This window comes from Manacus candei, unplaced genomic scaffold, assembly GCF_025592945.1.
Source record: "Manacus candei isolate 608988 ecotype Guabito, Panama unplaced genomic scaffold, ASM2559294v1 h1tg000029l, whole genome shotgun sequence".
Classification (NCBI taxonomy): domain Eukaryota; kingdom Metazoa; phylum Chordata; class Aves; order Passeriformes; family Pipridae; genus Manacus; species Manacus candei.
This window is the reverse complement of record NW_026138077.1, coordinates 2,446,493-2,471,160: the sequence shown is the minus strand read 5'-3', so window position 1 is coordinate 2,471,160 and position 24,668 is coordinate 2,446,493. Positions and strand designations below refer to the sequence as shown.

The window sequence follows — 24,668 nt, the reverse complement described above, 5'->3', positions numbered from 1 at the left end:
CAGATTGTTTAGACAAATAGTAACTTCTGTGCAGGGTAGGTGTACTTTGTTTGTATTTTGTGTATTATATTAGCATTTATAAGAAGGTAGCTTTTGGTGAAGGAAAATGCTTAGTTCGAGAACAGCTTTGCGTTAATAAAAGTTTTGCTTTTCACTGGTCAGGCTGTGTAGTCGTGCATCTTCTACAAGTGCCTGTTGGGTTTTGAGTTATTATTACAGAGACAAGTTTCTTCTGCTTTCTACAGGCCAGGATCCTGTTCAGACTACTCTTGTTTTTGCAGAGAGAAAGAAAAGAGGATGACCCTTTTGTGATGGTATTAGAAAAGGAGGAGAGACTGGCTCCGGGGACGTTGCTGCAGGAGCAGGTGCAAAGAGCGGTGCAGGCAGAGGTGAAGAACAGGGGCTGAGAATGAGAGAGGAGGGGCTTTCAGGGGGAAATGTGGACAGGGATTGGAGGTATCACTTCCAAATTTTTGGCTAGAGTGGAATGTTTGTTTTTAAGATGTGTAAGAGAGAACTGTTTGCTTGACTTGCCAGAAGGCTGCAGCTGAGGCCGTGAAGAGGGGAAGGTGGCAAGTTGGAGGGCAGAAAGAATATCTATGACTTTTCTGTTTTTATTACTGGTGCTGCCTGTCATGCAGGGCAGAAGAGGGGAGAACTGTACTTTATTGGCCATTTACTAATCCTCTCTCTGGTACAGATAGGTGCTTTTTGAAATATCCTTATTTGCTTGGGTTGCTTTTGCAACACTGTGTGAACTTCCATTCCTTGAGATCTTTTATACCTTAAAAGAATTATTATATCATTAGCCCTTAACAGAAAAGTGTTTGAAAACCAAACAATGCCCAATTCTTTTTTTTTTTCTCTCCATTTAGTGTTTATTTTTTGCAATTCACTCTCAGTGGACCCTGTTAAGACAAAAGAGTTGCTGATTTGGAATGGGAAGCAAACTTCCAAATATGTTACGTTCTCAGATCATTCCACTTAACCTGGGAAGTTTGCAACTTGCTTTAAACTACTTGTGTAGAGCAATGAAAAGTAACGTGCATTCCTGATTTCTTGAATTTAGGATTATTAAATGCCAGATTCTTCTGCGCCTTCTCAGCAAAGATGTTATTGTGCTGCAGGTCATCACTTCCATGGAAAAATCATTCCTGGAAGGAGCAACGACTTCTGCCTTCTGACAGCTGCCGAGCAGGGCCACCAATTGCTCCAGCTGCTGCTCCCAACAGCCCCCTGCAAGAGCACAGACATCAGTGCCCGTTGGCTTTGGCTGCCCTGGGGCAGAGAAGTGCCCCGGGCACACAGCTGTGTGGGGCAGGAGACGGGCACCAGCCCTGCCAGGACTCCTTGGGCGAGGAATTGCCAGAGCTGCTGATTTTGGTGCAGCCCCGGGCAATGGGGTGGGAGCAGCATTGGTGCCCTCGCCCCCACGTTCCTTCTGTGTGTCACAGCCCCGTGTTCGGGAGGGCCACCAGCCGGCACTTCTCCCAAGGAGCCCGTGCCAGCTCGTGTGGAGGCCCCGTGGCCTTCCCGCTGCGGCTGCCTCGGCAGCCGAGGGGGCTCCTTCTGCTGCCGTGGGCAGGCACAGCAGGGGAGGGTTTGCTTAGTTTTTCAGCTGTGCCTAAAGTTCGCGTCCAGCTGTCTTAGATACTTTGGAGAAGGGACTCCTTCCCGCCTGGGGCAGGTTGACCAGGCTGGGGGAGTCCCCAGGGCACGTGGCAGTGTGTCACAGGGCCCTTTGTGACACGGTGGGATGGCACGGGGCAGGGTGTCACAGGGCCCTTTGTGACACGTGAGGACATAGTAGTGGTGGTGAGGTGGCCACGCCTCAGTGCTCCTTGGAGCCGGCGACGGGACAGACGGGACAGAGCGGTGCTGTGCGGAGCCCCCGTGCAGCCAACTCGTTCCTTGCTAACCCGGAGCGTTTTGAAGGCGTTTCTTTTGTGCGAGCGTCCTCGAGGCCAGACCGCGGGACTTGGTGACCCGGAGCTTCGGCGAGGAGTCTCCAGGCCCTGCGGCAGGTGCCCTCGAGGCCATTCTCTGGGGCTTCGTGCCCCAGAGCTTTTCCCTGGCGTCTCCAATCCCTGCAGCAGGTGCCCTCGAGGCCCGACTGTAGGATGGCGGAGAGACGCTTCAGTGTGACCAGGCTGCTGAGGAGGAAGAAAAAGAAGGAAGACCCTGGGCTTGCCCCAGCACAGCAACCTGAGGAGGTGGAGCAGTTCCAGCCCCTGCAGGAGGGTGAGTGGCAGAGCTGGGCCACAGGGCTGGTGGCTGCAGCCAGATGGGCCTCATCCCATCCCATTTCCTGTGGACATGGCCAGGGAAAGGGAGGGGGAAGGAGGGCCCAGGGCTGATCCCCCGGCAGCTCCATGCACTGGGCATGGCGGGGCTGGCCCTGCCTGTGGAGTGCAGGGCTGGGCCGTGTTCTCCGGCCTGTCCCGCAGCCCCTCAGCTCTGACCGCGCTCGCTCTTTGCCACATCCAGGACGAGACCAGACACAAGACCAGGACCGTGCCCGTGGACGCTTCCGCAGGGCAGCACAGGTACCTGCAGCCACGGCCTCCTGGGCTGGGCCTGCTGTCCCTGCTCAGCCTGGCACCGCTGTCGGAGCTCACCATGGCACATCCCTCTCTTCCCTGCTCTCCATTCTTCTGCAGGCCTTTCTGAAATTCGTGGGTGTTCGGCGTGGACAGTACAGGATCACACCAGCCGAGGTCACGGCACAGCCTGACCCCACGCCGAGTGAGCTCAAGGCGCACCCTGAAGTCGGCACCGCGTTGACTGACGGCACAGCAAACTGTGACAGCGCGGTGACCGATGATGGGACAAAATCCAACACCGCCCTGCCTGAACTCACCATGGAGGCTGATGGTGCAATGACTGAGGGCATCGCAGACACTGAGAGCATACCCGTTCAGTGCCTGCCTGATGCTCTCAGTCTGGAGGTTCTTGATGAAGGAGTTGTCTCTGTGGAAGTAAGCAGACTGTGGGCAGGGATTGTGTGGCCCCTCAAGCTGGGTCTGCTGGGCCCCTCAGCCTTTGAGGCCAGCACAGTGTGGTGGGAAGGGAAACACTTCTCGGGGGAAAGTGAGCAAGTTGCTCCCTCTGGCAGATCTTGAACTGCCCCATGTCCCCTCCAGGCCAGACTGTGGGATTTGATGACCCAGAGCATTCCCAAGACTCCTTTGTTGCCGCTGCCTTCAAGGTATTTCTTAGGTGACCCAGAGCTCTTCTGTGCCACATCTCCTGCAGGTAGCCATGGAGCCAGACAGAGGCATGGAACGGAGACCCCGCAGGGTACCCAAGCTGACGTGGGTGAAGAAGGAGGAGGAAAGCTCTGGAGTACCCCCGGCACAGCACCCTGAGGAGGTGGAGCAGTTCCAGCCCCTGCAGGAGGGTGAGTGGCAGAGCTGGGCCACAAGGCTGGTGGCTGCAACCAGATGGGTCTCTTCCCATCCCATCTCCTGTGGACATGGCCAGGGAAAGGGAGGGGGGAAGAGGGCCCAGGACTGCTCCCCCGGCAGCTCCATGCACTGGGCATGCTGGGTCTGGCCCTGCCTGTGGAGCGCAGGGCTGGGCCGTGCTCTCCGACCTGTCCCGCAGCCCCTCAGCTCTGACCGCGCTCGCTCTTTGCCACATCCAGGCCGGGACCGGACACAAGACCAGGACCGTGCCCGTGGCCGCTTCCGCAGGGCAGCACAGGTACCTGCAGCCACGGCCTCCTGGGCTGGGCCTGCTGTCCCTGCTCTACCTGGCACCGCTGTTGGAGCCCTCCATGGCACATCCCGCTCTTCCTTGCTCTTTGTTCTCTTGCAGAGGGTGCGGAAATCCAAGCCTGTTCGGCGTAGAAAGGCCAGGACCTCACCAACCAAGGTCATCGCACAGCCTGAGCCCAACCTGACCAAGCTCAAGGCCAAGGCTGACACCCCACAGACTGAGGGCATCGCAGACACTGACACCACACCCATTCAGTGCCTGCCCGATGCTCCCAGTGTGGAAGTTCTTGATGAGGGAGTTATCTCTGCTCAAGTAAGCAACCTGTGGGCAGGGACTGTGTGGGCCCTCAAGCTCTGTCTGCTAGGCCTCCTCAGCCTTTGAGGCTCTCCCAGTGTGGTGGGAAGGGAAGCACTTCCTGGGGAAAGTGGGCAGGTTGCTCCTTCTGGCAACTCTCCAACTGCGCCATGTCCCCTGCAGGCCACACTATGGGATTTGATGACCCAGAGCATTCCCACGGCTCCTCTGTTGCAAGAGCCTTCAAGGCACTTCCGCAGGACATGGTGACCCAGAGTTTTCCACGCCATGTCTTCTGCAGGTAGCCTTGAAGCCCAACAGAGGCATGGAGCAGAGACCCCCCAGCATGCCCAAGGTGACCTTGGTGAAGGAGGAGGAGGAAGAGGAAGGCCCTGTGGCTACACCAGCAGAGCAACCTGAAGAGGTGGAACAGTTCCAGCCCCTGCAGGAGGGTGAGTGGCAGAGCTGGGCCACAGGGCTGGTGGTTGCAGCCAGATCGGCCTCTTCCCATCCCATGCCATCCCATCCCATGTCCTGGGAAAGGGAGGGGGGAAGAGGACCCAGGGCTGATCCATGCACTGGGCATCCCAGGGCTGGCCCTGCCTGTGGAGCGCAGGGCTGGGCCGTGTTCTCCGGCCTGTCCCGCAGCCCCTCAGCTCTGACCGCGCTCGCTCTTTGCCACATCCAGGCCGGGACCAGACACAGGAACAGGACCGTGCCCGTGGACGCTTCCGCAGGGCAGCACAGGTACCTGCAGCCACGGCCTCCTGGGCTGGGCCTGCTGTCCCTGCTCTGCCTGGCACCGCTGTCGGAGCTCACCATGGCACATCCCGCTGTTCCCTGCCCTTCATTCTCCTGCAGAGGGTGCGGAAATCCAATCCTGTTCGGTGTAGAAAGGCCAGGACCTCACCATCCGAGGCCATGGCACAGCCTGATCCTGACCCAACTGTGCTCAAGACCAAGGCTGACCCCCGAGGGACTGAGGACATCGCAGACACTGACACAACACCCGCTCAGTGCCTGCCTGATGATCCCAGTGTGGAATTTCTTGCTGAGGGACTCATCTCTGCTCAAGTAAGCAACCTGTGGGCAGGGATTGTGTGGGCCCTCAAACTGGATCTGCTGGGCCCCTTCATCCTCCATCCTTGAGGCCAGCACAGTGTGGTGGGAAGGGAAACACTTCTCGGGGGAAAGTGAGCAAGTTACTCCCTCTGGCAGATCTTGAACTGCCCCATGTCCCCTCCAGGCCAGACTGTGGGATTTGATGACCCAGAGCATTCCCAAGACTCCTTTGTTGCCGCTACCTTCAAGGTACTTCTTAGGTGACCCAGAGCTTTTCTGTGCCACCTCTCCTGCAGGTAGCCATAAATCCAGAGAGAGGCATGGAGCGGAGACCCCCCAGGGTGCCCAAGCTGGCGTGGGTGAAGAAGGAGGAGGAAAGCTCTGGAGTACCCCCGGCACAGCAGCCTGAGGAGGTGGAGCAGTTCCAGCCCCTGCAGGAGGGTGAGTGGCAGAGCTGGGCCACAAGGCTGGTGGCTGCAACCAGATGGGCCTCATCCCATCCCATCCCATCTCCTGTGGACATGGCCAGGGAAAGGGAGGGGGAAGGAGGGCCTGGGGCTGATCCCCCGGCAGCTCCATGCACTGGGCATGCCGGGGCTGGCCCTACCTGTGGATGCAGGGCTGGGCCGTGTTCTCCGGCCTGTCCCGCAGCCCCTCAGCTCTGACCGCGCTCGCTCTTTGCCACATCCAGGCCGGGACCGGACACAAGACCAGGACCGTGCCCGTGGCCACTTCCGCAGGGCAGCACAGGTACCTGCAGCCACGGCCTCCTGGGCTGGGCCTGCTGTCCCTGCTCAGCCTGGCACCGCTGTCGGAGCTCTCCATGACACATCCCTCTGTTCCCTGCCCTTCGTTCTCTTGCAGAGAGAGCAGAAATCCATTCCAGTTCAACGAAGAAAGGCCAGGACCTCACCATCCAAAGTCATCGCACAGCCTGAGCCCAGCCCAAATGAGCTGAAGACCACGGCTGATGGTGCAACGTCTGAGGGCATCGCAGACACTGACAGGACACCCATTCAGTACCTGCCCAATGCTCCCAATCCGGCCTTTCTTGATGAGGGAGCTGTCTCTGCTCAAGTAAGCAACGTGTGGGCAGGGACTATGTGGGCCCTCAAGCTGGATCTGCTGGGCCCCTCAGCCTTTGAGGCCAGCACAGTGTGGTGGAAAGGGAAGCACTTCCTGGGGAAAGTGGGCAGGTTGTTCCTTCTGGCAACTCTCCAACTGCCCCGTGTCCTCTCTAGGCCAGACTGTGGGACTTGATGACCCAGAGCATTCCCAAGACTCTTTTGTTGCAGGTGCCTTCAAGGCACTTCTGCAGGACATGGTGACCCAGAGCTCTTCTGTGCCACCTCTCCTGCAGGTAGCCTTGAAACCCAACAGCGACATGGAGCGGAGACCCCCCAGGGTGCCCAAGCTGGCATGGGTGGAAAAGGAGGCGGAGGAGGAAAGCCCTGTGGTTACCCCAGCAGAGCACCCTGAGGTGGTGGAGCAGTTCCAACCCCTGCAGGAGGGTGAGTGGCAGAGCTGGGCCACAGGGCTGGTGGCTGCACCTGACTGGGTTTCCTCCCATCCCATGTCCTGTGGACATGTCCTGGGAAAGGGAGGGGAGAAGAGGGCCCAGGGCCGATCCATGCACTGGGCATGCCGGGGCTGGCCCTGCCTGTGGAGCGCAGGGCTGGGCCGTGTTCTCCGGCCTGTCCCGCAGCCCCTCAGCTCTGACCGCGCTCGCTCTTTGCCAGATCCAGGCCGGGACCAGAACCCAGAGCAGGACCGTGCCCGTGGCCGCTTCCACAGAGCTGATCAGGTACCTGCAGCCACGGCCTCCTGGGCTGGGCCTGCTGTCCCTGCTCAGCCTGGCACCACTGTCGGAGCTCTCCATGGCACATCCCTCTCTTCCCTGCCCTTTGCTGTCCTGCAGAGGGTGCGGAAATCCAAGCCTGTTCAGCGTAGAAAGGCCCGGATGTCACCAAACAAGGCCATGGCACAGCCTGAACCCAGCCCAACCGAGCTCAAGACCAAGGCTGATGCCCCAGGGACTGAGGGCATTGCAGATACTGACATCACACCCATTCAGCATCTGCCCAGTGCTCCCAGTCCGGCCTTTCTTGACGAAGGAGTTGTCTTTAGTCAAGTAAGCAGCCTTTGAGAAGGGATTTTGTGGCCCTCAAGCTGGGCTTGCTGGTCCCCTTCAGCCTTTGAGGCCAGCACACTGTGGTGGGAAGGGAAGCACTTCCTGGGGAAAGTGGGCGAGTTGCTCCCTCTGACAGCTCTTGAACTGCCTCATGTGCCCTCCAGGGCACACTGTGGGACTTGATGACCCAGAGCATTCCCAAGGTTCCTCTGTTGCAGGTACCTTCAGGGTACTTTTTAGGTGACCCAGAGCTTTTCTGTGCCACATCTCCTGCAGGTCACCATAAAGCCACTCAGAGGCATGGAGCAGAGACCCCGCAGGGTGCCCAAGCTGGCGTGGGTGAAGAAGGAGGAGGAAAGCTCTGGAGTACCCCCGGCACAGCAGCCTGAGGAGGTGGAGCAGCTCCAGCCCCTGCAGGAGGGTGAGTGGCAGAGCTGGGCCACAGGGCTGGTGGCTGCAGCCAGATGGGCCTCATCCCATCCCATCTCCTGTGGACATGGCCAGGGAAAGGGAGGGGGGAGGAGGGCCGGGGGCTGATCCCCCGGCAGCTCCATGCACTGGGCATGCCGGGGCTGGCCCTGCCTGTGGATGCAGGGCTGGGCCGTGTTCTCCGGCCTGTCCCGCAGCCCCTCAGCTCTGACCGCGCTCGCTCTTTGCCACATCCAGGCCGGGACCGGACACAAGACCAGGACCGTGCCCGTGGCCGCTTCCGCAGGGCAGCACAGGTACCTGCAGCCACGGCCTCCTGGGCTGGGCCTGCTGTCCCTGCTCAGCCTGGCACCACTGTTGGAGCCCTCCATGACACATCCCTCTCTTCCCTGCCATTCGTTCTCCTGCAGCGAGAGCAGAAATCCAAGCCCATTCGGCGTAGAAAGGCCAGGACCTCACCATCCCAGACCATGGCACAGCCTGAGCCCATCCCAACCGAGCTCAAGGCCAAGGCTGGCAGTCCAACGACTGAGGGCATCGCAGACTCTGACAGGACACCCATTCAGAGCCTGCCCGATGCTCCCTTTCTTGATGAGGGAGTTGTCTTTACTCAAGTAAGCATCCTGTGGGCAGGGACTGTGTGGCCCCTCAAGCTGGGTCTGCTGGGCCCCCTCAGCCTTTGAGGCCGGCACAGTGTGGTGGGAAGGGAAGCACTTCTCAGGGGAAGGTGGGGAATTTTCCCTCTGGCAGCTCTCCAGCTCTCCCCTGCGTACCCTCCAGGTGCCAGCTGTGGTGAGGTCCATCCACTGGTGGCTGACTGCCAATGTGTCTGCTGGGCACGTGCTGGATAACACCCTTCTAGCACTGACCCAGGCACACCCCGCGGATGTCGCCATCAGCCTCCTGCGCTGTGCCCCCTCATGTGACAGGTACGGGCCCCACCTGCCTTGAGGGCTCTCCAGCCTTTAGAGCCCATCACCCCCTGCCCCTGAAAGCACTGTGGCTCTGTCACCCGGCCCCTGCAGCTGCCCAGGTCAGGGCGCTGTGCTCGAGAGCCCCCTGACACAGAGCCCTGACTCCACAGAGCTGCTGCAGTCATGTGGAGGACCATCGCCTCGTCGGGAACGACCCTGGAGAAGGTGCTGCCAACGCTGCTCTCTGTGATGGAGGACTGGCCATGGCACAGCACCCGCACCTCCGATGGGGACAACACCGATGTCTTTGCCCTGGCTGTGAGTTTCTGGAACCTTTGCTTGCCCCCAGGTTGCCTCTCTGGCAGCTCTCCATCCTCCCCCAGCATGGCATCTCCCTGCCCATCTCCCTGCAGGCACTGGGCTGGAAATGTGGGTTAGCAGCAGGTTCAGGGGCACCAGGCCGGGCGCTCCCCTCAAGTCTCCCCTGGCAGGGGGAGCCCTGCCACGCTCAGGCCCTGCCACATGGAAGTCCGGGCACTGAGTGCTGTGTCCGGGTGGTTTATCTTTTGCAGGCAACTCTGGCACTGTGGACGATTGTCCAGGAGCCCCAGTGCCCAGGGCCATTGATGGAGTATTCCCCCCATCTCCTCGTGGCTCTGCTCTTCCAAGTTTTCATCACCACAGAGCAGATGTCCGAGGAGGTTGACAGCTTCTGGAGGGGATGCCGGGAGGAACACGACCTTCCCATTGACCCCAACAGGTGCTCCATCCCAGTCCTCCCCTCCCTCCCATGCCCTCGAGGCTGGGGCCAGGGTTCCCAGCATGACCTGGGCTTTGCTCTGCACACAGATTTGCAGTGCTGAGCATGAAGGCCCTGCTCTGCTGCCTGCACTGTGAGGATGTGGTGCGTTCAGTGGACCACAATCGTGGCTGGGCGAGGCTCCTCAATGCTCGCAGCCGCCGCTACGCAGTGGCTCTGCTGGCCAGGTGAGACCCCCTTGTCCCCGCTGTCCCTGTCCTTTCTGCCTCCCAGAGTGCCCTCGATCCCTCCTGGGTTGGTGGGGAAAGACCAGGGCCCTGTGAGTCCGTCCTGGGAAAGGTTTGCCCACCGGGCTCGGAGTCAATGGTGCCTTTTTCCCCCTGTCAGGGAGATGCGCCGTGTTTCCAGCCCCTTGTGTTCCCGCATCACACTCCACCTGCTGGAGCTGCTGAGCAGGGAGGAGCCGTGCTGGGACCTCCCTGCTATGGCATTCCTTGTGGAGGTGAGCCTGATGGCAAGCGCTGCCGCACCGAGCTGCCTCCATCTCTCTGGCCTCTTGGAGGGCCCAGCCCTGTGCGGGTCTGGGCTCCTGCCAGCCGGGCACCCCATCACTGCTCCGTGCCTTTCAGGTCCTGGACTGCCTGGACACGAGAGAATGTGGTGACAGAGTCCTGGAGATCCTCTCAAGGAACCTGGGGAGCACAGACAAAAAGTGGCGTCAGCTGGGGCTCAGAGTCCTCATAGCACTCAGCCAGGATCCCGTGATGGTGAGAAGGGGCAGTTGGCTGAAGCTGTGCTGGAATCCTGGGGCTGGGGAGTGCAGTCACTTGGGCTTGGCCTGGCTTCAGGAGCTGTGGCAGCTGCTGCCAGCTCTGCTGCCTCCCTATTCAGCTGCCACAGTCCCTCGGCACAGGCCTTTGGCCTCCGGGCCCCGCGGCAGCACGTGGGGCTGCCCCGCTGGAGCGGGGTTGGGACTGAAGCCGTTCATGGCTTCACAGCACAGCCTTGTGTTCCTCACAGGACAAGAGCATCTGGAGCCTGTTGGACAGCCTGGTGCAGCTCCTGGGGGACGAGGACAGAGATACGGTTTGGATGACACTCTCTGTGCTCGACAATGTGCTCTGGAGCAGTGTCTGGACACAGCTGCAGAAGAGGGTCCACAGCAAAGACCCTCTAATATCCACCCCCACCGGCCTGCAGTTGGCTGAGGCGCTCCGGCCACTCTTTGACCACGTAAGGCTCTGTGCCCCCACCGTGGGCTCTGGGTGCTGCTGGGAAACTTTGTGCCCTGTGGATTTTCAAGTCTGTGCCCACTGGGGCCTGGAGAAGCTGGTGCTGAGGTCTTTTCCTCTTTCTTTCCACCAGGACGACAGCAATGTGCGGGAGGGCTCCATGGTCATCTTCACACGTGTGATGAAACTCATAGAGAGAGCGGGAAAGAGACCCCTGAAGCCACACGTGTGCCTGAGCCTGCTCCCGCTCTACTTCCACCGGCACGATGAGAACCCGGTCGTGAAAAAGGTGAGGACTCGTGGGCTCTGGTGTCCCATGGGAGGGGGCTGGGCTGCCTCCTGTCCTGGCACATTGTGGGCTCTGGGCTCCAGCCTCCTCCTGGCCTTGGTCCAGGGACACGGGTCCTGTGCCCTGGGCTGCGGTGCCATGTCCTGGTCTCTGTTGCTCTGCAGGCCGCTCGGAAAGCGCTGCTGGCTGTGACCAGGTTCCTGAAGAGGAGGGATCTTGGGCGCCTGGTCAACACAGAGGAGCCATGGAGTTTCGGCGAGTGCCTGGTAAGGATGACCCCAAAGCCGCAGTCCCCGATGCCCAGAGTGCGGGGCCGGCACTGTGCCCCTGCCCACTGCTGCAGCCGCCCGCGGGACAGCAGCCTGCGCCCCACCCGCTGCTGCCAAGCCTGGGGCGTGCGGGCTCCTCTGCAGGCTGCTCTGCCCCGGAGCCAGGGTGCCGCTGGAGCCCCGGCCCAGCTGGGCTGTGGGGCAGGGCGGCCCCGCGGCTGCCGGGGAGCAGCCAGCCCTCTGCTCCCTCCAAAGCCGGCCCCAGCAGCTGCTGCCCGGGCCTCAGGGCTGTGCGGGCAGGGGAGGCCAGTGCTGGGCGCAGGCAGTGCCCGGCCAAGGGGCAGAGCCCCAGCCAACCTTTCCCTCTCTGCCCTGCCGCTCTCTGCAGCTGAAAACGGACCGGAGCCGAGTGGCCAAATACATGCACCAGGCCCTGCCGTATCTGTGGAGCCCACAGCAACCCCTGCGAGAGGCGGCTGTCAAGTTCATGGGTGAGCCACAAGGTCCCTCCCCGCCCCGCTGCAGCTCGGCCCCAGCCCCGGCTGCTGCAGCGGCAGCAGGATGGGCCCAGGGATGTGCTGGGGAGCCCCGAGTGCCCTGGTGGCTGCCGCCCTGTGCCAGCCCAGCCCTGGGGAGTCCCGAGGCGGGAAGGCCCCGGGCTCAGCCCTGCCAGGGCAGGAGGGTGCGTGGCCGGGCCGGCAGCGCCGCCGGGGGGGAGCTGTGCCGCTGGGGCCCTGACAGGGTCTGTGTTCCCAGGGATGGCCGGGAGGTACCTGCGGGGACAGTACCAAGAGCTGCAACTCATCATCGATGGTGAGTGAGGGCAGTGGGGCTGGTGAGGGGAGCACAGAGCCCGGGGCAGGGAGCTGCAATCCTGCCCTGGCTGCGCAGGGCTCTGCTCCCTGCCCGGACGAGGGGCAGTGCGGGCAGAGCAGAGAGAGATTCCAGGGGCACGGGGGTATTGGTGGCCAGCACCTCCTGGCTGATCCCGTTGGACCCTGTTCCCTCCTGGCAACAGCAAGAGCTGGGTGGGATGGCCCTGGCAGGAGGGGCTCCTCAGGTCCCCACCGATCCGGGCTCTGACCTTGTCTCTGTTCCTCTCTGTTCCAGCCCTTCAAGCCATGACAGATGACAGCAGCCCCACTGTCTCCAAGCTGGCGCTTGAAATCATCTCCTTTGTTGGAGCTGTACAGAGAGCTCCCTACCCCAGGTTCCAGCAGCTCCAAGACCAGCTCTGCAGGGCATGGAGTACCCGGCCTTCTGTGTGGGGCTGTGTGTACCTGTGCTGCTGTAGCTGTGTGGAGAGCTGATGCAGGCAGCTCTGTCTGTTGGGGCCACCTGAGCCTGTGGGGAAGACGCCTCTTCTCCACAAGCCCTTCCTATTACGCTAGCATAGGAATATTAAATAAATCTTGTCATCCACAGAGGCCCAGGAGCTTTTTTTGGGTGCCGGCCAGGGGCAGGGGCACAGACAGGGCCGTGGGCCAGCCCGGCCCCCCCGGCTGCCCAGCCCACGGGGCTGTGTCCCAGAGCCCGCTGAGCTGGAGCTCTGGGCCTGCAGAGCTGCTGCCAGCACGGGGAGGGCGCGGGGCTCCTCGGGCAGGGCCGTGCAGTCACTGCCGCCCAAGCCACAGACAAGAGCAGCAGGCTGTGCACAGGAGCAGCAGCCACAACGCCTGGGCCTCCTCAGCCAGGCACCCACAGGCGGCAGGCACATGGAAGGAAGAAAAACAGTTTCAAAGATGGCCAGAGCAGTTGAAAGAGACGCTCAGAGAGACAGTGACAGCCGAACACCTGCCAGGAACTGAAACATTGTGACGCTGGACATAGAAAGACAGTTAGACCGGGAAGGCAGTTTTAATATTGTTAGTGCCTGTATTAAAATGTTTGTACCCTGGTTTTTTCAAGTTTTATTGTATTTTTCCCCTCATGTTTAATCCTCATTTTCCTATTGGTCCAAGTTTGCTGCATTGCAGCTGTTTCCCTCATTGGGCCTTGCTCATCACATGTTCTCTCCTTCCTTCCCCAGTTGGTTATCACCCCTGTCAGTCCCATGTTCCTTCCTGTTTTCCAGAACCTTCCCTACCTACCCCTTAAATAGAGCTACCCCCCCCCCCCAATAAATTGCGATAGCTCTGAGCTAATCACCACTCTGCTGGAACCTCTTGAGTTTGTCACGTCGTTCTTTCCACAACTGACTGCGGCACCCACACCAGCCAGCATGCCAAAAGCAGGCATGCTGTGGGGACAACTACACCGGCTTTGGCCAAAGGCCTCAGGAAAAGGAACCACGAGGCCTTTCTATTGACTGCCCAGCCTCACAGCAACACTTGGCAGCTTCAGGGGCAGCCTGTCGTCCTGACTGGCTTCCGTGGCTGTGCCTGAAGGCACACTCCCCTTCCACGCTCAGGCGTCCCAAGGCAGTGGCGCTGGGGCCAACCTTAGAGACTGAGATGGCACATGAGCCTTAGGGTGCAGCTGCTCAACCTCTCCTCCAAGCAGACACCTTAAAAACACAGGAGGCATGGGCTTCTGAACTCGAAATGCAGGCCTTTCTGGAGTGGAGGGAAGAAGCAGAAGAAGCTGAAACAGGGCCTCCTATGGTGATGTTCAGGGATGGAGGGAAGTCCTTTGGTGTCTGCGGCAAAGATGGCCCAGTTTATGAGCAAAGAGGAGAAAGAAGGCAGAACCAGCAACAACCAAACCTTGTCAGTGGAAGCAGGCTTGAGATGTAATGTGGTTAATGGGGCTTTTCTCCCTCAGCAGTGAAATCTACTGAGAACTTATTTTAATGGTAGAGCTGTAAGTGTGTGTTCTGTAGATGTGCAGTGACACAATCAGTGCCGCTGAAATTGCTGTGGAAAATGGTGCATGCCAGAAGAGGTAAGCCACTGGTTGTGTGATTTTATGGGTTTTTTTTGGTCCCAAGCAGTTTATTCCTCCTCAGGATACAACACAACTCTTTTCTTCCCTTTGGGATCTGATTGAGTGTAGGTGCTCTCATAATAAGAGGCATGCTGCTAAAAGAAAAGTCATGGTGCAGTTTGTGAACCTGAAAAGGGAAGACATAGGGGAGTCTGTATCCTCATGGTCAGGATTGTTTGTTTTGTTCAAAATTCCACCTGTTCCTCAAGCAGCCCTTTTTCAGAATACTTATGTTTTGTTCTGTGGAGAACAGGTTGTAAGGGGGGTACTTTTGAATTTGATGATCAATGGAGCATAGAGGTGTGAGAAAGAAATCATATTAGGATGTGAAACCAGCCAGAGTATTGTACAATGCAACTTCATGGCACAAGTTAACTGTAAGGTCCATTGTGCTTTTTAGCAAGTCAGCCTGATATCCCCTATTATCAGAGCTGAGTTCTTCCTTGGTTTTGCTACATATTGCAAGATAATACATCTACCCTTGAAACACAGTGGTAGAGGGCATACATAGGGGTGGGGAAGATGATGTGGGCAGGGGTCACTCACCCCTTGCCCTACAGCAGGGCATGCACAGACTGTTGCTCTCAGGTGATGAACAGGCGGGGTTTGGCTGCCACTCAGGCATCACCAGCTGCTGCAGGTCTTGGTAGCCCTGGCCTGTCTGTGTGGGTGAGCACAGTTTATTGATAGGAAGCAAATGAGAAAGCAAATTTTTTAATGTCCCTTTAATTCCCCTTTTATTTTTGAATATTGTTACATAAATAAGTTGTCCGTAGTATTTCCCTTTAATTTCCCTTTTTACTAACCGATATCGTGTTAATAGTTATCCGTAATATTGTGTTAAGATCCTTTTTTGGTATCCCTTTAATTCCCTTTTTACTAGTTAATATTATACTGTATTAAATGCTGTTAGTACTATTTGTTTTAATGTCACCCAGTAAGGTAGTTATTTTGTATTCTTTTTGGTTTTTTGTTTATCTTTGCTAAGTTTATTATTATTATTATTCTCACTGTAATAAAAAGATACTTTGTGTGTTTGAATGTTTGTTGAACTTGTCTTTATTCCGGGCATGTATCCTAACGAACTGTTACACAGGCCCTCAAATATTTTGTCTGGAGATGGTGAGTTTACCACAAGCACCTGACTTAGTCTTTCTTCTGAAAAATTTTACAGGCAGCCAGATCTTTGAGTCCTCATCTGTCCTTCAGCCTGGGCATTCACACAGCAAGAAGAGATGCTGATTTAAAAGAAAACAATGCCCAACTTGGGGAAGCAGAGGGAGATCTTGAATGAGAAATGAAAACACGTTGAGTGGAAAAAGACTGAACAGCAGATCAGTACATTATAGTGTGGCTCTGGGAATGCAGTTTACTTACAGAAGCAAGAGCTAAGCTTGGTTCCCTAGCATAGGGAAATGTCACTTGCTCAGATTGTCCCTGCTCTTGTGAAGATAGGAAGGCAGGGTCCTGTGAGATTTTTTTTTTCTATGCTTTGTGAGATTCATGTCAGCAAAATGAATATTCAGTATTTCTGGAGTCCTTTGGAGAGCAGCTTCACTGCTTGTCTTGTTCAGAGTTAGCATGTTGAACACTTGTTTTTCTTGAGAAATAGGAAATATTTGTGCTGTCAAATCTGCATGGCTTTTACTTCTGTTCTGAGAAATCTTTTTGTATTTACGTGGAGATTTTGTTGTCACTGTGTTGGTGGAAACCCTCTTTTTGTTCTCATGAACTTAGAAGTCTTCCAGTTTTTCTAAATGACGATAATTCCTCACAATGTAATGCAAGAGCCAAGTGGGTGTTTGAGAGGTTCGAAACCTTTTGTCTTGTGAGTAACTGTTTCACATAGAGCCTTAGGGGTTTCATTTTCAGACAAACTGCAAAATGCGAGTTTTCATGTCTTCTGTGCCACCAGCTGAAGCCGGAAATACTCTGCAGAGATAGCAGAAAGTCAATAGGATACTGCAGCTGAGCTAATGTCTGGGGGAAAAATGGAAATCTTTGCCTTTGCTGTCTTAGAGCTATGTTTGTTTTAAATCTCTTGGCCTTGGCAAAAGGCTCAACAAGAACAATGTGTTACTGTAGTTTCCTAGGACTGTCTCGCCTTGGGGGCAAGAGGTCTCTCTTTAAAACCCGTTTCCCATTCAGTTTCTCTCTCCAGGGTTTCATTCAGTTCCCACTGTATCAGTTACAAGCCTTCTGACTTCAAACTGATTTGGATCAAGATACAGTGACTTTGTGTGGATAAGGTTAGTAGATCTGACTAAGTAACACTTCAAAACAAGGGCCCTGTGGGCTCTGCTGTAGCAAATAACATGGATTTTTTTTCTTCCATCTCCCGCAAAGATGAGCAGTAATATTGACTCTGAAATTATAAGTTTCAATGTTGGCAGTTTTTTGTCATTAGAAGTGACAGATGAGCAGATTCTTGGTTTAGTCCGCTGGGACTGTTTTGGTTTTTTCCATAGAAAGGTACAAAACTGTTACTACGATTTTTAATTTTTTTTTTAATAAGAAACTTCACTCCCTAACTTTCATTAGGGAAGAGAAAGTTCCAGGGTGTTGGATATCCTCCCTGTGAGACACTGCTCCAGAGCTGACAAACTGGGGAGGATGTGGAACCCTGATCAAGCTGAGGGAAAAGTTCTTTCCCTTTTTAGAAAATTCTTACTGTAAATTGTACTTATCCAATTTTCAGGTCTTTGTTGGTCTCCTAAGAGCTTTTAATGAAGCATTCTTCACTAGAACATGACTCTGCAGCATTTGCAAAAATGTTCTTATAGTCTCAAGAAAAAGACATTTAGAAAGAATTTCCAGTTTATTTTCAACTTACCTGTCTTCCATAGTTAGTACTCAGAATACCAGGCTGGAGGAAGGTCATTGCAGAGCTGATTTGTCTGAAGAAGTTGGGAGATCCTCCAAGCATGTCTGGTGAATTCCTTTGAGAGCAAGGGGTTAGTAATATTCCAAAGAAGGTCTTGAAGACCAGCTAATAAGGTGCACATCAATCTGCACTTGTGCCTGCTTCTCCAGATCCAGCAGCACTGAAAAACATCCTTGCTCCTTTCCAGCACTCACCTAAGGAGCTTCATCTTGTATGGCACTGACTGGTAAAGTGCACAGAGCTGTCAGATGTGAGTTGCAGGGTCACTGGGGGGCTGAGGGTGTGTGCTCCAGTGGAGGACTCCTGCGTCTGGCTCCAGTGTCCCGCCCTTCAGCTGTTTGCCAGGTTGCTGTGCCCGTGTCCTGAGAGCAGAAAGACCCAGTTACGGTGGGAATGCCCTGCATTTAGCAAGGGGCTGTGTTTAAGAGTTCAGAGAGGGAGGCTGTGGCCCCACGTGTGCCCTGGTGCCTTACCTGGAAAGCACTAAGGATCCTTGGTCGCACTGCCTGTACCAGAAGGGTGGGCATTCCCCACCTCCCCAGGCCACCTCAGGCTGCTTTGGTTTCACAGGAATCTAGAATGGTTTGGATTGGAAGGGACCTCAAAGCTCATCTGGTTCCAGCCCCCCTGCCCTCTGTCGGTGGGAAGCCATTCCCCCTTGTCCTTGGACTACAAGCTCTTGTAAATAGTCTAGAGGGCAGGCCTGAGAGCAGCCCCAGTCCTGCTCATGCAACCTCTTTGCAGGCAGAGAAACATTTCTATGTGTGCTGAGGCCTTCAAAAAGTGGGGCAGAGCAGATGGAAATCTATGGAAGAGTGGGAAATACATTAATTAGTCTTTGTTCCCCAGTTTCTTCCAACATTTTTGCAAATAATGATGAGTCATCCTGAAGCCTTGTCATTTTTCCCATAGTTAAGAGTTCCCAGGCTTTTGTAAGATGTGTGCTGTTGAAAGCATGGATTTACTCCAGTCTCTTTTTCAAGGATCTAGGCTATGATAAACAAATGTCAAGGAAACATTAGCTCAAAGCTTTTTTTTTTTTTTAAAAAAAAACCCCCCACGTTAAAACAGTCAAGGTAAGTATAAGGAGCCATGTCCTGATTTATGCATGGATATAAACCAAATCCTATTCCTTCCAGGCAGGAATTAAGGATTATATATTTAGCTCTTTGGATGCCCAGCATACCTACACTTTAGAAAAAAAGATCCATTGTTTACTTAAGCTATGACATTTGTGATAGATGTGCTTCATTTTGCACCTCTTTTTGGGAAGAGCATGGGAACTGGCAGTTGGCTTCACCATTTAGATTTTTGAGTCCAGATAATAGGAACATCTCCAGGATGTGACATCCTAGAGAGCATTTTGTTGCATCTTGGAGAGCATGTGACAAAAGATGGAGTCCTGTTCCCACAGAAGCCCAGGGAAAACCTTCCACTGACTTCAGAAGACACAAGGATCCCACCTCAAGTCCAGCACAACCTCTGGAGAACACATCTGGCCAGATGGGAAGAGGAGAACTGTGATAAGGAATTTTGCAGGCTCTGTTAGGAAGCACAGGAATTTTACAGGCTCTGTTAGGAGAACAAGACTGTAAAGCGTAGGAAACTCTCTGTGTAAAGCAGAGAGGGGGAAGGAAAAAATAAACAGGTATGGACATGTTTAACCTTAAATTCAAATTTATTTCTCTCAGTAAATTTTATATGATGGAGAAAGCGGTACTACTTTCCCTTCTAAATTTCATGCTGTCTCTGGGCACCTAACACAGAAGTTAGATTCTACTAAATGATTAAATTTACCACTTAGAGGCTGAATTCCAGAAATACCAGCATATCTAGTCTGATCAATTTAACAGCACACCGCAGGACCACTTTCTTTTGGTTGTGGTGTATCCCACACAATTTCAAATGATGCTTTTCCAAGTAATAGCCTTCTTGGGGAGCAGTCATGCAGTGGGAGGGGTGACTTAAAAACCAAAGTTTTTGATTCAAGAAGAGGTCTTCCTACTCAGAGTTACTTGAGGACTTTCCTTGTATATCACAGATGTAGCTGGAAATCCCTTAACAGCTTGTAACTTCTTGTCCCTGTAGTATATGTAATAGAATTTGGTGTCCTTCACCATTAATGTTTGAAACCTACTGGGTTTTTTGCTGTTTATATTCTGTGTTTGCTGGTGGAGTTGATATCAGCCCTTGCTACTGCAGAATGTGCACTGTCATGTGTGGAGTGGTCAGCTCTATAGCACCACGATCAGTCAGCAGGAGGAATAATTATCACGTTTATGGCTTTATAGTTTTAATATTTTGGCCTGGAAAATTGTTTATTCAGGCAGCCCAAATTAACTAAACTCCATAAAATGTAATAATTTTTGCAGACAAAGGCAAAGAGATTGGGACTTCGAGGATAAACTGTGATATTTAGTAGTATATTCACAACATACTCATGGAAGAAAGAGGCAGAAAAGGAAGTGTTAAGAAATCCCATAGTTTGGAGCACTTCCCTCACATGTGATATGTGATGTTTTTGTGTGCCTAGTCGCTCTATGGAAGGATGCACCTGAGATAATAGGTGAGATGGATTTATCCAAAAGACCCTGGGAAAGGAGTTTAGGATTGAGAGAATATAAGGCAGTATGGATCCAGAGACCTCTTGGCAAGATTGTTAACTCAGCAAAGGCTTGTCTTAGGTTTGAGATTGAGTGTAGAGCTGGTTCCTTTGATTTTTATTTTTTAATTAGGCCATGAGCACTGTTTTGCAGCCCTCCCAGATGCATATTGTGGCCAAAATAGAAACCCTCCCAGATTAGCAGCTCAGGGATACTTTGCCATGTTAATGAGACATGAAGGACCATGAAAGGCAACCTTCTGTTGAAAATCCTGTGTCCTGCACGTTGAGTGAATGGGAGCAACCACGGCATCCTTGTGTCCATTAGCCCAGTGACATACTCAGGAATGAATCAGTGGGGAGAAAACTGTCATAGGTTCTGGTGGACAATTTGTACCCATTGCAAACCAGAATAGCTCTTTGACCTGTTTTGGGGCTTGACTCATGCCAGGAGGAGACCTTTCTCTCCAGTTTCCCAACTGCTTTCTGGGCTCATTTGTTTTCCTTACAGTGGTGGTTCATGCTGCATGGACTGCAAGGAGAGACACATCTCTGCCTTGCCACCCCTCCTGCTCCTGGAGACCACCACTGCCACAAACCCCTCCTTGAAGAGGTTAACCAAATGGCTGTCCTGGATTCATCGTGGGATGGGGCTGGTAGGAAGTGGAGTGGGGTGCAGTGCCAAACCATGACGTGTGTGCTCTTTCCGTTGGGAACACTGACTCATGAAACAGAGTAAAAAACTGTTACATTTCCACATGATGAAAAATGGGCCCCAGTCTCGTCTCTCATGTGTGCTCACACAGTCTCTGTCCAGTGAATACTTTCCCTGTTGTAGCCTGTGAAACCTGGCTCCCATTGGTAGAAATTCAGTTTATTTCAGCTGAGAAGAATTGGGTGTCACCTTGGATGGGCCTTCTTCTCACCCACAGTCAGGCCAAGCAGTGGACTTGTGACTTTCTAAATACAGTCCAGGTTACTTATTCTGTGTTAGTCTAATTCAGCTGAGAAGAGCTTGGCAATGTCTCCCTTTGGTTGTTCTGTCAGCTGGTTGCATTGCTGATCAGTTATCCAAGGTATGCTTGGTAGAAAATAGAGAAGGAAGCACTTCCAATAACTATGGTTCCCACTTCTGTTTCAAATCCAGAGTGTAAGATACCAACAGGAGAAGTAGATCAGACAATTAGAGGCGAGGAAGCTTAGGAGAGGATGTGAATATTCTCACTGTGTCCAGCAGAAGGTGCAATAGTTAAGGACTGGACTTTATTGCATGATGTGTTACAAAGTGATTGCGATGTGGTGTTAGACTAGTGCAGTTTTCTTCATAAGTAGATAAACTTTAGGCAAAACCCACTCAAACCTCTAATTATTACAACTATGAATGGGGATACACAGTTAAGTTGCAGTTTAGATTACTGTGACTATTGTACCATGGTCTCAAACTATCTGAGATTTCTGAAAATGCCTCTTTATTTGCCTGAAAGGAACAAATGCAGTATAATTCGAATGGAGTGGCAGAGCTTGAACTGCCTGTGGGAGCAGTGGCATAGTAGGAGTAGAAGGTAAACAAACTGTCAAGAAGTGTTAAATTGGACTCAGTGATCCTTGTGGGTCTCTTCCAACTCAGGGTATTCTACAATTCTATGACTAAGAAAGAATGAGAAATGTTTTGCTTTACACTGGGGCTCAGACACAGCTGGAGGAATCACTGCTGCTCTTGCACACCCTCACAGTTGATAATTGTGTGAGCTGTACCTCAGCCAAAGCCTGTTCCTGATGTTTTGTGCAGCCTGGGCACGGATGCTCAGCTACTGTGGTTTTGCTGGTGGGGAGGTAAGTTGTTGGGACAGTGGAACCTGATCGTTTGGCCACTGAATATTAGGATGTTCTGGGTGATGCCACATTGATGAGTTAGAAGCATGACCTAGTTATACAGCAGCTAACTAGCTGGAATCTTGAAGTCTGGCTACTGTCTGACAGAAGATTTCATGTCAGGAATAACTCCACAGGTTCAGACTCACAGAGAAGGCTTTCATGCTTCCAGAGATGCTGGGTTCATAGAGTTCTAGAATGGCCTGGATTGGAAAGGATCTTAAAGACTATATAATTTCAACCCCCTACCATGGGCAGGGACACCTTCCACTAGACCAAGTTCCTCTGAGCCCCATTCAACCTGGCCTTGAACACTTCTAGGAATGGGGCAGCCACAGCTTTTTGGGACAACCTGGGCCACGGCCTCCCCACCCTCACAGGGAAGGAATTCCTTCCCAATATCCCATCTAATCCTGCCCTCTGGCAGTGGGAAGCCATTCCCCCTTGTCCTGTCCCTCCATCCCTTGTCCCCAGTCCCTCTCCAGCTCTCCTGGAGCCCCTTTAGGCCCTGGAAGGGGCTCTCAGGTCTCCCTGGAGCCTTCTCTTCTCCAGGGGAACCCCCCCAGCTCTCCCAGCCTGGCTCCAGAGCAGAGGGGCTCCAGCCCTGGGAGCATCTTGGTGCCTCCTCTGGACTCTCTCCAGCAGCTCCATGTCCCTGTGCTGTTGTTCCCCAGGGCTGGAGGCAGCTCTGCAGGGGGGTCTCAGCTGAGGGGGTAGAATCTCCCCCTGCCCTGCTGCCCACACTCTGCTTGTGTCAGCTATGGGATATGGACAGGAGGCAGGACAAAGTCCTTCCTTGTCTGGATCCATATTATCAGTGGCAATCATGTGGATGCTTCATTTTGTGCTGTTGGCTCTCATCACCAGCTGCCTGAGTGCATTTTGGGTATATTATGAGCTAATGGGTGTCTAATCTAGGTGTTGTAAAGATGGCATTGCTGTTGTGGAAAGACTTATTCTTTCAAGCATTAGATTCCATGATTTGTTTTGTTAGGGGAAATTCTGCTCTTCTACCCTCCATTGGCATGTATGGGAAAGGTTACAGTTCCTTGGTGACTATTGGACTTCTCTCAATGTCCTGCTTGGGCCACTAAATTCAATTTTAGTGAGTTTAAGTTGTCCCAGTGAAAAAATTCTTGTTGCTTGGACTTGGCTCACTTTAACCAGTGGGGTTTTCATGCAGTCTAGGAATGCATCCTTACTTTTCAGTTCAGTGTTCTGGATACACAGTGGTGTGAATTTCTGGAGGCAGGGTGGTCTTCTGCTCACATGGGAACAAAGTTAAGAGCCAGGAACTCTGTTTAAATCCTTTTGTTATCAGCAAAATGCACTGTGGCCTTTGGCATCTCCTAATTCAACTTCTCTGCAAACTGATAGATACTTATGGTAGTTATGGTACCTACCATCTGTGGGAATGTGGAGGATCCTGGAGAAGTATGTGGCCTCTTTAAATCTGTGAAGTGATACATCTGCTGAGTATTAATGGTTTGTTAAATTTATTGAGCACTTTGGGACTGTTGAATGAAAGACCTTATATAAAAGGCACTTAATTATTGTTATTGCTTGAGAAGGGCTTGCACAAAAGCAGCAGTTATCTGGGAATCTGTGAAACAAAGGTCTGCAGTGTGCTGCCAACTGTGCTACCACTTAAAATTTACAACATGAGGCACTAATTTGGGGACACAGGGAGGAGAGGTTCAGCAGTCACTGAGTTGTGGCAGTCCTTTGGTCAGGCTGGTCACATGCTGAATATATTCTGTCCACCTTATTCTGTGGGAAGTACTCTGCCCTGGTAGGACTGTCACAGGGATCGTGTGATACTCTTTTTACAAATCTACTTTAAACACTCCTGTCTCCTTCCTCATAGGCCTCACAGAATTGAGCAGAAATGTGCATTGATGTTTTTCATTCATGACCTCAAGCGTCCTTACAAACACGGGCAGGACTGTACTGCAGAGCACAGAGCAAAGTTTTCCAAGGCAGGTAACGAAACTTTCTATTTCTAGGAGCTCTCACAGCCCCTTAAAGCTCTTGGGTCTCAGCATGTGGAAAAATCCATTAGTGTGTGGTGTTTGGCTCTGGCTTTGCTTTGCTTCTGGAGCAGCGGGAAGCTCAACCGCTCAATTTGAAGAGAAACTGGGAGCTTTGCAACACCAGTCTACTGTGAGTCATCCATCCAGTGGCTTCAGAGGAGAGAGGATTAAACCTTCTACCCCCAAGGTTGATTGCCAGTGACTGTGGCAGTCTTAGTAGGCCCGTTTCCTAGCAATTTTATGGGTACTATGATGAATTCACTGGCAAACTTATTCTCACCTTTCTGTGGTGTAACAACAGCAGAGGGAACAGGGCAGGGAGATGAGATTTATTTAATGCTTCTATTTATGTTCATATTTTGGACCAGTAAACTGCCAAGTGCCTTATGACCAGCAGGTTTGCTCACAGTCACGAGGAGCAGGTGGTGGTGGCTGCTGAAGTTTTGTGTCTTGACTGAACTAGATTCTTCCCCAGCACTTAAACGGATCACTTAGCCATTCTGAGTATATTCAGCTAAAAACAAAGCCCATAATTCATTAAAGAAGGTGCCACTGCTCTCTTTATCCTACTAGTTAAATATTATCCTGGGATATGGAAGCTTCCAAATCTTGTTTTGATAGCTATTTTTGGCTTTTTATATTGTATACAACCAGGAGCTGTGGAAAGAGGCCCAGGACAGAATCTCAGATGTGTGAGCAGCCCTTCTAGGACACACAGGATCCAGCTGGAGGTTTTGCTTGTGTCAGGTTGAGGAGGAGTTTGCTTTTTGGAGGTCTCCCATGTCACACAGACCTCCGAATTACAAGGGCATGAGAAGGAAAGGCTCCACCTCCATCCCTTCTCTGCTCTCTCCACCAGCATTGAATTCCATCTGCTGTATTTGAGCCATCCGTGGTCATAATGGTATTTCAACTCTACTTTATACATAAATACTTTATTATTCAGCAAACCCTTTTGTCAGTGGTTGGGAAGAAACAAAAAAAGGTTCTTTTTCTGAGATCTTTCTTCTGGCTTTAGCAGCTCATCTACAAATGGAAGCAAACAAGAGAAGCAATGAATAAGTACTTTTACTCCTGTTTGATCTTCCCTGCCCTTAGGACATTTTTGCTGCTCTTTCCACCCCACAGAGATGAATGTTTCCTCCAGCAACTGCCCACCCACAAATCCATACCCACATAGGCTTGTGGTTGCTCAGCACACTTGCATTAGTAATACTTTGGCTAAGAGTAGTCTCCTGTCCTCAGACACAGC

General features: G+C 53.0%; 1 protein-coding gene and 1 long non-coding RNA gene across 36 annotated transcripts in view; both read left to right on the top strand.

The window, feature by feature from the left end:
• Window positions 1–1,832: 1,832 nt before the first annotated feature.
• Window positions 1,833–24,668, top strand: part of LOC127472609 (uncharacterized) — a 177,550-nt gene continuing 154,714 nt past the window's right edge. For 11 of the 34 annotated variants that reach the window (XM_051791096.1, XM_051791100.1, XM_051791097.1 and 8 more), the window contains exons 1-11: window positions 1,843–2,241; window positions 2,488–2,546; window positions 2,661–2,978; window positions 3,256–3,400; window positions 3,647–3,705; window positions 3,820–4,032; window positions 4,316–4,466; window positions 6,816–6,880; window positions 8,047–8,250; window positions 8,417–8,565; window positions 8,721–8,868. In XM_051791096.1, coding sequence (XP_051647056.1) covers window positions 2,121–2,241; window positions 2,488–2,546; window positions 2,661–2,978; window positions 3,256–3,400; window positions 3,647–3,705; window positions 3,820–4,032; window positions 4,316–4,466; window positions 6,816–6,880; window positions 8,047–8,250; window positions 8,417–8,565; window positions 8,721–8,868 — 1,632 coding nt within the window. In that variant the 5' untranslated portion in view covers window positions 1,843–2,120. Of the gene's footprint in view, window positions 2,242–2,487; window positions 2,547–2,660; window positions 2,979–3,255; window positions 3,401–3,646; window positions 3,706–3,819; window positions 4,033–4,315; window positions 4,467–4,932; window positions 5,089–5,372; window positions 5,518–5,940; window positions 6,154–6,436; window positions 6,588–6,815; window positions 6,881–7,873; window positions 7,933–8,046; window positions 8,251–8,416; window positions 8,566–8,720; window positions 8,869–9,122; window positions 9,311–9,399; window positions 9,538–9,697; window positions 9,813–9,939; window positions 10,078–10,330; window positions 10,544–10,675; window positions 10,832–10,995; window positions 11,098–11,488; window positions 11,592–11,856; window positions 11,914–12,210; window positions 14,012–24,668 lie in introns of those variants that run through there. The other 23 variants (XM_051791083.1, XM_051791080.1, XM_051791086.1 and 20 more) reach the window with 16 other exon arrangements.
• Window positions 23,083–24,668, top strand: part of LOC127472620 (uncharacterized) — a 39,797-nt gene continuing 38,211 nt past the window's right edge. For both annotated transcript variants that reach the window (XR_007905086.1, XR_007905085.1), the window contains exons 1-2: window positions 23,083–23,366; window positions 24,071–24,320. This is a non-coding gene — a long non-coding RNA (uncharacterized LOC127472620). The remainder of the gene's footprint in view (window positions 23,367–24,070; window positions 24,321–24,668) is intronic.